The sequence below is a fragment of the Miscanthus floridulus genome, chromosome 6, assembly GCF_019320115.1.
Source record: "Miscanthus floridulus cultivar M001 chromosome 6, ASM1932011v1, whole genome shotgun sequence".
In the NCBI taxonomy this organism is placed as follows: Eukaryota; Viridiplantae; Streptophyta; class Magnoliopsida; order Poales; family Poaceae; genus Miscanthus; species Miscanthus floridulus.
This window is the reverse complement of record NC_089585.1, coordinates 103,605,119-103,614,900: the sequence shown is the minus strand read 5'-3', so window position 1 is coordinate 103,614,900 and position 9,782 is coordinate 103,605,119. Positions and strand designations below refer to the sequence as shown.

Below are 9,782 nucleotides of genomic sequence, written 5' to 3'. Positions count from 1 at the left end.
GTCCACCTAGGAATTTGCCCCCATAGAGATGAACTTTCCTACGTCTACCCTAGTTCGTGCACCCAAAACATCCCATCCTATAGAAATAAATGGCTCAGATCTATTTTCACGAAGCTTTGCCATTATCCCATGGCCAAAGTTGTTTCGGTGGCGAAGCCAGGCTTCAACGCACCCGCCCGCGGGCTTCGGCCACGGATGGTCGCAGCACGCAAAACCAAATCTGCGCCCCTCCCAAATTTGTTGCATGCAAAATCAATGCACTCCCAAATTGGTGGCACCCTTTCCATCTTTTCTTTTCTTTCAGCAGCTCTCGCCACCCATCAAATCGCATCGTCGTCGTGGACGCCAGACTCGAGAACCCGTGCACGTCGCTTCGTCTTGCGGGTACGGCTCCGAGCTCCTCAGCATCGCTGTGTCGTTTCCGGAGGGCGACGCTACCAGTGATGTAAAGGCCAGGAGACGTGGCAGCGGGGGACCTGGACCAAGCGAGCGCGACGGCCACCGCAGTCGGGACCTCCCCTCCTCCATGGCCGGTGGAGCAGGAGGCCGCCCAAGTTCCGATCCCTGAGGCTGAGCGTCCAGGGTGAGCGCGACCTCGGCCGCCACGCATAACAAGGCTGCGGCCGACTACATGCTCTGCATGTTCACCCCGTCCTGGATCTCCACCACCAAGCCTCGTCCTCTCACCAAGTTAGGGATGCAGCTCCAGCACCAGCTCCTCATCTTCCTCAATGACGGCATCCTCAAGGATGACCTCGGTGACCTCAGCGGCGCGTAGCTCTAGGCCACCGAGCAGCTCCAAGAACGCGACATTGTGGACGCCGCCGCGAGCGCGCAGGTGAGTACTAAGTAAAAAGAAAAAAAAATCAGCAACACCTTTTTTTCACAGAATGAATTATCCATTGCAGATTTCTTATAGTTTCAGTAAAAGTATCCGCTTGTGCCCAAATGCTTAACAACATAGCAAATTCATGGGTGATTCTTTTCATGGAGATTGCTCGAGAAAACAACCTTTTGTCAGTAATACTTAATGGTGGTGATAGACTTGATTGTTAGTTAATTATAGAGTGTATGCATGTGCTAACATTGAAATCATATTTTTATGAAGTTTTTAGTTCAAGGCATGAACACAAAGATGGTAATAGGGAGGCTTACCTGCCCGATATATATAGCAACTCAGCCTTGCTGCGCCTTGCACAGGAGTACATGATAAACCAATTTCCTGATAGCCAAGATTTGGTTCAGCCAAAATGATCAGGTAACTACAAATTTCCGTATAGCCAAGATTTGGTTCAGCCAAAATGATCAGGTAACTACAGAGTGGATTTTACTTGGCTCGGGGACTGTGTTACAAAATGTTTGTTTATTACTTTTCATACGGAAAATTCCTATTCGAAGAAAGCCATTTTTTAAAATCGGTTTCAACTTTCAAAACAATCTGTGCACTATTTGACTTATTATGCATGATTTCCATTTGAATATTATTTCCTATACTTGATCTTTGATGTGTAGGAGAATCATCAGAATCGTTCATGTCAAGGATCTCGAATAAATTAAGGATGGAGCAAGAGATCACTGCCTTCACTTAATGGAAACTAGGAATATTCAAGAATTGGTTCCAGTCTGTTACATGATCAAACTGTATGAATGATAGGTTCAGTATGTCATGTCTTTGATATCATTGTTTTGGCGTTTTGGCAATGGTCCAGTAAATGCAATGTCTTGTCTATGGAAAGACAGTGCAGTTTCATTTTATTCTTAACTATGGAAACGTATATAATCTCTACTATAAGGGATCAATCAACATTACACTTGGTTCACCTAGGAATTTGTCTCCCATAGAGATGGTTTTTCCTATATCTACTCCACTTCGTGCGACCAGAAAATCCAGTCTTTTAGAAATAAATGGCTGAGATCTATTCTCATGATGTACCGACATGCCAAGCAGGCGGGCGAGCATGCGGCTTGTTGTGCTGGCGGCTAACACGGCCATCACAAGAGTGAGCACACGCGCTTTTTGATTTCGTGCAGCTTGACATGCCCATGTCACAACAATGGCAACGAGCACTACCAACAGCAGTAGAGGAAGAAGAAGGCTGGCAGCTCTCTTGGTTTTGGTTTGATTATTGTTCTTGCAGTGTGCTTGTGATGTCGACAATAATGATTTCAAGAATTATTTAGGAATTGCATTTATTTCTCTTAACAGTTTATTTTCAACCCATGTCCTGACGTCCTGTAAATGCCAAATTGCAGGTTTCTTCTTGCTGACGCAACCTGGACTTTTCATCTGATTATGATAAAGACGAACTGATATGCTGGCATTCATACCTCACTTTGTTGGGAGATAACATACAGAGGCTTCAGCTCGGCTGGCAGAATCCCTCAGCCACCATCATTTTAGATCCGATAACTTGGTAAGTGGTGAGAGATGTCCTTTTGCGATTTTCTGAACCAATGCTGGTTTTACCTTCTATTTATCATCAGAGAAGATCCTTATCTTGTTGATCAAAATTAAAGTGTCTGTAAAGCAAGTAATGCTATCTTTATGTGCATTCTTGTGATGTGGTTCGAGAGCTTCACTTCTGTGTTGTTTCATTCACTTTAGAGTAGATGTTTCCCCCAGAAAACTAATTTTTTGGGAGATTGATTACTTGTTTAACCCCAGCGACCTCAAGCCATTCTCGGATGGCACCTAGATAATGCTTGAAAATTTTTGTTTGAGTAACTACAACATGCATATTTATTAAAGAAAAATTGGATTGTGGCGTCCGTTATGTTTATTTTTTTGGCAGAGATACTGCACATTTGTGAATCCCACTAGACAAATAGTTTGGTAGTGTTTTCTTCTGTTAATGGCATGGGATTGATAGTTTTTATTGTATAGTTTGGCAGGGTTATCTTCTGTTAATGGCATGGGATTCATAGTTTTTATTATAATTGCAGGCAATTGTCATTGGTGATTGTCATTAATGTTAGCAGTTAGCGATCTCTATGTGGTTTTCTTATTTGAGTTCTCCAGTACTATTCCCTATTCTACTATATGATCATTGCTAGATAGGATGGAGGAACAAAAGGATTTATACTAGAAGCAACACACATTGGAGAGGAGGAATAGGAACAAAATATGATCATTGCTACAATGATGTAGGCCTGCTGGAATATTTTTAAGAATTTTGTTCTGGAAGTATAGGGTTGATATGAGGTGTTTATCGCCTTTCTCTAAATAAATATAAGATTATTGTATTGGGCTCGCATTGTACAATATTTACCACTAATGTATTCTTTTCTATTTTATTGGAAAGGTTTGTTATTTGAAAATGAAAACATTGCTAGCTTAGTGTTTCTTATTTTAGGAATATAGGTGTTACGCCTCCATCCTTTTTTATGTACTAAAGAAAGGAAAGGCGACGTTTTTCTTTACAACGTATGTGAGTTGTACACTTGTACTCAAAGCTTGGATGTGATTGCTGATTAGAAGGAAGGAATGAGTATATCCTTGTATCTCTTCTCTCTGGTAGAAATTTCAATAACGTGACAAAGAATTCCGTAACGACGTTATACATTATGTTATTTGGTTTAAATTTTATATGCGGGGTCTTTTTCTCATGTTAATCTTAGGCTTCTGACTTTTGACATTATTATTTTCATGTTCCTTTAAAAAATTATCTTTTGGTTTTCCCATAGCGCTAGCAAGGGCATACATGAATCATATATGATGCAACGCTTCTCTAAATCATATGTCATGCCATCTGTTAATTCCATCCGGTAATTCAAGGTTATACTACATCTGAATCATATGTCATGCCCATTCACTCAAAAAATAAATGAAGAAAATTCCATCAGCGCTCGAAGCCCCATATGACACTTATTATTTAGCTGCATCCTATCTGAGTATAATGGGTTACAAGGTGCCCATTATGTCATAGCATGCATCCTCTCTGAATATCTCTGTAAAAAGACTTAAATATTGGGTGTGCTTTATAACAATCTTGGGGGGGGGAATTAAATTTCTCATTTAAATGTATGCTTATTTGGTCAATTGTAGGGGTTATTATCAGCAGCTTGGGAAATAATTATGGCCAATCCAGAAGGGCAGCGTGCATTGAGCAATGTCACAAACAACATCAGTGCAGGTATAGCTGCTACCATGTGTGATTAGATTATTACAAAATTATGAAACAAAAATATCTACATACATATATCACCTGTAGATGAAGTTGAGCGTAGGATGGAAGAACGGAACCAACAACAACGTAAAAGGCGAAATGAGATGACCGATGAACAAAGAGAGGAGATGAACAGGAAGCGATGTGAACAACGGGCGATGAAGAAGGTTCAACCGGATAATCTAAATCACATCATCAATGCAACGTCATCCACGTTGGCAGCAGATGCTACGTGGCCCGGTGGTCTGGTAAGCTATCAAACACCAATGAACCAACAAATACTAGGTACGCCTTTAATTAAGACATGTCGTATTGGGTGTTCAATATATTTGTTCATGTGTTTTGTGTAACAATCAATTTGCAGGTAATAATTACTCCAGAAAGGACCAAAACACCCCAATTATATTGGACAAAGAAAATATCCAACCAGATGCACACGGGGATCATAGCCATGTTGGCATTGCCGAAATGACCATAAGAGACAGTGCACTATCTGTTGTCACTGGCAAAGATGACCCAGGTATACTTCGAGCTTATTGTGAATTAGTATCATTCTTTTATTCTACTAATAAAACCTTTTTTATAAATGACAAAAAATATATGCCTCAACCCCACAAACGACACCAGCTAACATTGCTAATGCTAAGAGAGAAGAAAGGAACAGGCAACAACGGAAGCGAAGAGCTGAGATGACCGATGAACAAAGGGAAGAGAGTAATAGGAACAACGTGAGTACCGAGCACGGAGGAAGGCTACATCGCAAAATATTAGCACCACCTCTATTGTGTCTCAAGTATTGCCGACGTCCTCACCCGTAGGTGCGTATAATATCTTGGACATATGCATTTCCTCCACCTTCTGATATTTCCTCCACCTTCTAATTTACCTACCTTCATATGTGAAGGTGCGACATTTGGAACTGCATTCTCAACAGTAGTGCAAACACCAACCATAGAATATAAGCAAAAAGATGAGTCAGGTGATCCCACAGAGTGGCTACACAGAAATGATAATTATGTGCCAGGACGTAGAGGCCCACGTACGGTTCTTTCTGGACCATCTATAAGAACAAACGGAACATTAAGCATGGCATGCGAAGAAGAAACACCATTCCCTATTACCGGTGAGTCAGGTGAAGACATCAACCACATGTTGTTTTTTTTAAAATTAAGCCATTTGGATATATATATATATATATATTCGCAAATATATATATATATATATATATATATAGCTTCATTTGAATGATCTGCGTCGCAACCATATAGGTGCCGAAACAAATGAAGATGAATTCGACCGTGAACTATTCAAACTTGTACAAAATGGTGAAAATGGTGATGAAGCTGCCATGGACGGCAGCCATGGATTGCACAACGAAAACTTATACGATGATGATGGAATCATTCAATACTACGACGACAACTATATGGCATCCAACTTCATTATATACGTCTTTACATAAACCATATATATATATATATATATATATATATATATATATATATATATATATATATATATTAAAGTAACATGATTGTTATAATGTTTCCCATACAGGTGATGATTATGAGTCATATCACGTGCTTGCAGATGGTGCGGCTGGCCATAGTGTGATAGATGATCCATATGAATTCATCTACCAGAACCTGCCACAAAGACATACATTGAGAAATGTCCCTGACTGCCATTACTGTGGTGCGATGAGGTTTCAGTATGAGCCACCCGGGTTTTGTTGTAGAAAAGGAAAAGTACAAATACATATACCAGAGGTTCCGGTAGAGCTGAAAAGATTATTCACAAGTCAAGTGCATGATGATACAAAATATTTTAGGCAACATATACGATATCTCAACTCGCATTTCGCATTCGCAAGCCTAGGGGTTACCCTTGACCGTAGATATAACACTCCAGTAGGGACCGATATTTATACATTTCGAGTTCATGGCGGGTTGTACCATCATTTAGACCACCTAGTGCCAGGTGCCCACAGCCCTTGGCATCTACAACTCTACTTTTATGATACAGAAGATGAGGCCTTGTCACACAGAGTCAAAAGGTCCCTTGATCTTGATATCAACCTCATCCGAAATATCCTTACAATTTTGCAGGATAACCCATATGTTCATACTTTTAGGAGAAATGGTACTTTCCCAAATTTGGATGACTACCGGATTGAACTCAATACAAATATCACGTCTGACAAGAGAAGGTACAATGCCCCATTGACAACCCAAGTTGCTGTTATCTGGATGGAGGGGAACGATCCACGAAGATGTTTTGATAGGAGTGTGGTTGTATATGGAAGGACGGATTGTCGTCCGCAATATATCCGAGCATACCATGGTTGTTATGACCCATTAGCTTATCATCTATACAACCCATGAGGGGAAATAGGATGGAACAAGTTTATGCCGTACAGTGCTGATCCAGTCACTCAACCATCTGTAACCCTGGCTTCTACTAATGTTAATTACAGGGATGAGGGCACTACTGGTGCTTATCAAGGTATTATTTTTGCTATAATACTCCTATGGAATAATTATATTGTAGAATAATTTCTACTATAATATTCCTACTATGGTGTAAGTATCTATTAAAATAGAGATATGACATTTTTTATATATGTTGTAGCTGATAATTATAACAAAAATCATGCAGAAGAAGGCGACAATGACGTACAAGAAGGTGACTGGCTAAGTAGAGTTGCTGATGCAGCACAATCTTCAAGATATGTGACTGCACGAGAATACTATTGCTTCAAGATGCAAGTTAGACAGGGACTTTTTAACATTTTATTATTTGGAGGACGTCTTTTCCAGCAATGGGCTATTGATATGTATATAAAGATCGAGTCCATGAGGCTAGATTGGTACTCTAATCCCGAGAACCAAAAGCTTATACGGACAGAGCTATATCAGGTAACCACACAAATTATTTTGTTTATTTGTTTATGAACTTTGCAACCTTATTGCTGTCTTTTTCTAATGTCGTATGTACTTAATTGTATTTTAGGGACTAGTTGATGTTATCTCTGCTGGAGAGACCCAGGGTTCTAAGGTTGGTAAGAGAATTGTGCTGCCAAGATCATTCCCAGGATGCGATCGAGACATGCAGCAAAGGTTCCTTAATGCTATGGCTATTGTGCAACGTTTTGGAAGGCCTAATTACTTCATCACCATGACATGCAATCCCTACTGGGAAGAGATAACAAGCAATCTTAAACCTGGGCAGGAACCACAAGATAGGCCAGAACTGGTTGCAAGAGTGTACAGGGCAAAGTTGAGAGATCTAAAAGATCTTTTGATCAAGAGAAAGTATTTTGGTGATGTTGCGGCATACATTCATGTTACCGAGTTCCAAAAAAGGGGGCTACCACATGAGCATTTCCTGCTGATCATGAAGTCAGGGAGTAAGTTAACAACCCCAGATGCATATGATCGAGTAATTTCAGCGGAGATACCAGACAAGGATAGATACACAGAGTTGCATGATCTGGTTATCAGTCATATGTTGAATGGACCATGTGGCATGCTAAACAAAAACTGCGCGTGCATGGTGGATGGCGAGTGCCGCTTTCACTATCCTCGATAGTTCTGTGAGGCAACCCAACAAGGAAATGACTCATATCCAACATACAGGAGAAGGGATGATGGACGTCGAGTAAAGATTAGGAGAGCAGAGTTAGATAACAGGTGGGTGGTGCCCTACAACCCTGGTCTGCTCATGAGATACAACTATCACATTATTGTTGAAGCATGCTCGAGCATTAAAGCAGTGAAGTATCTATTTAAGTACATATATAAAGGCCATGACCAAGCACCGTTCTCGGTAAATGAAGATCAATATGATAGAGATGATGGTGTCATCAATGAGATACGACAGTACAGGAATGCTAGATACATATCTCCACCAGAACCTGTGCATAGGATATTCGGTTTCCTAATGTTTGGAGTCTATCCTGCTGTATTGCAGCTCCAACTACATTTGCTTGATATGCAATCTGTGACATATAATGAGGAGGAAAACCTTGAGGATGTGTTCAATCGCCCAGGTTCTAATAGGACCAGACCTACCGAATATTTCAATAAAAACCGCGAAGATAGGACAACAAGGAAAATATTATATAGAGAATTCCTAGAACACTACCGTTGGATCAAAGGGAAAAAAGTGCGGCAAATAAGGAAACAAACGTCAGTATAGATAGGACAGATTGTCTATGCAAACCCTGCTGAAGGGGAGAGATACTTCCTAAGAGTTCTACCGAATCATGTGAGAGGTGCAACATCATATGAGGATTGGAGAATAGTGGCTGGTGTCACCTACTCTACTTTCAGAGAAGCATGCGAGGAAAGAGGGCTCATCGAGACGAACAAATCAATCGACGACTGCTTGACTGAGGCCACCACTTTTAAGATGCCGTGTGCCTTGCGAAGGTTGTTTGCTACCATTCTTGTCTTCTATTAGGCCACTAACATACTTGGACTATGGGACAAGCATAAGGACGCTCTCGGTGAAGACTTCAGACGGGACAACAACAACACTTCTGCAGTGGGGCAAATGGTGCTCAGAGACATACGGGATATAGTTCACTCAATGAGGAAGGATATAAGAGATTATGGTTTTCCACCTATTTGCCATGAGGGTCAAATCTCCAATGACATGATGAAAGAGGTTAGAGAGGAACATAATGTCTCTATAGACAAAGAACACTTAGATATTTATGAATCTCTTAACAAGGAACAACGTGAAGGGTTTGATGAAATCCTTCAGCATGTCCGTGCTAATAAGAGCCAAGTTTTTTTTGTAGATGGTCCTGGAGACACGGGCAAGACGTTCCTATATAAGGCCCTCCTTGCTAAAGTTCGGTTTGAAAGATTAATAGCCATTGCAACAGCCACATCTGGTATAGCAGCATCGATATTGCCTGGGGGACGCACTACGCACTCAAGGTTTAAAATTCCAATTAAAATTGGGGACAACAGCATGTGCAGCTTTACGAAGCAAAGTGGCACTACAGAGTTGCTTCGTAGGGCATCTTTAATTATTTGGGATGAAGTTGCCATGACCAAGCGTCAGTGCGTCGAGACACTTGATAGGTCCCTACAGGATATTATGGAATGTGGTTTGCCATTTGGAGGAAAGGTCATGGTATTTGGTGGAGACTTCAGACAGGTCCTTCCTGTGGTCACACGTGGGACAAGAGCACAGGTAACTGATGCAACATTGCAAAGATCCTATTTGTGGGAGAAAATAAGAAAGATAAGATTGTCACATAACATGAGGGCACAGTCTGACCCTTGGTTTTCAAATTACCTGCTACGAATTGGAAATAGAACTAAGAAAACAATTGGAGATGATTATATTTGACTCTCTGATGACATTGCGATTGGTTTTACTAACACGGAGGTGGCTGTCAACAAACTCATTCAACATGTTTTCCTGTCACTTGTAGAACATGCAACATCAACCGCCTATATGAGCTCCCGTACCATTCTATCGACAAAAATGAACATGTTGATAGACTGAACGCAATGATGATTGAGAGGTTTCTAGGTGAGGAAAAGGTTTACCACAGCTTCGACACTATTGTTGACGATCCTCAGAATCACTTCCCTA

General features: G+C 40.8%; 1 protein-coding gene across 1 annotated transcript; it reads left to right on the top strand.

Annotated features, from left to right (window-relative positions):
- Positions 1 to 4,634: 4,634 nt before the first annotated feature.
- Positions 4,635 to 9,533, top strand: LOC136460949 (uncharacterized). The gene is made up of 8 exons (XM_066460460.1): positions 4,635 to 4,686; positions 5,724 to 5,871; positions 6,301 to 6,375; positions 6,643 to 6,671; positions 6,798 to 6,934; positions 6,986 to 7,084; positions 7,179 to 7,661; positions 8,631 to 9,533. Exons 1-8 carry the CDS (start codon positions 4,635 to 4,637, stop codon positions 9,531 to 9,533), a joined length of 1,926 nt encoding a protein of 641 aa, XP_066316557.1.
- The last annotated feature ends 249 nt before the right edge of the window (positions 9,534 to 9,782 follow it).

What these genes read in the sequence shown, in the direction of transcription:
- LOC136460949 (XM_066460460.1), top strand. Translation starts at nt 4,635, where the DNA reads ATGACCATAAGAGACAGTGCACTATCTGTTGTCACTGGCAAAGATGAC. An exon ending in TACGGACAGAGCTATATCAG is followed by an intron (nt 7,085 to 7,178) that starts GTAACCACACAA and finishes ATTGTATTTTAG; the next exon opens with GGACTAGTTGATGTTATCTC. An exon ending in ACACAGAGTTGCATGATCTG is followed by an intron (nt 7,662 to 8,630) that starts GTTATCAGTCAT and finishes GTCTTCTATTAG; the next exon opens with GCCACTAACATACTTGGACT.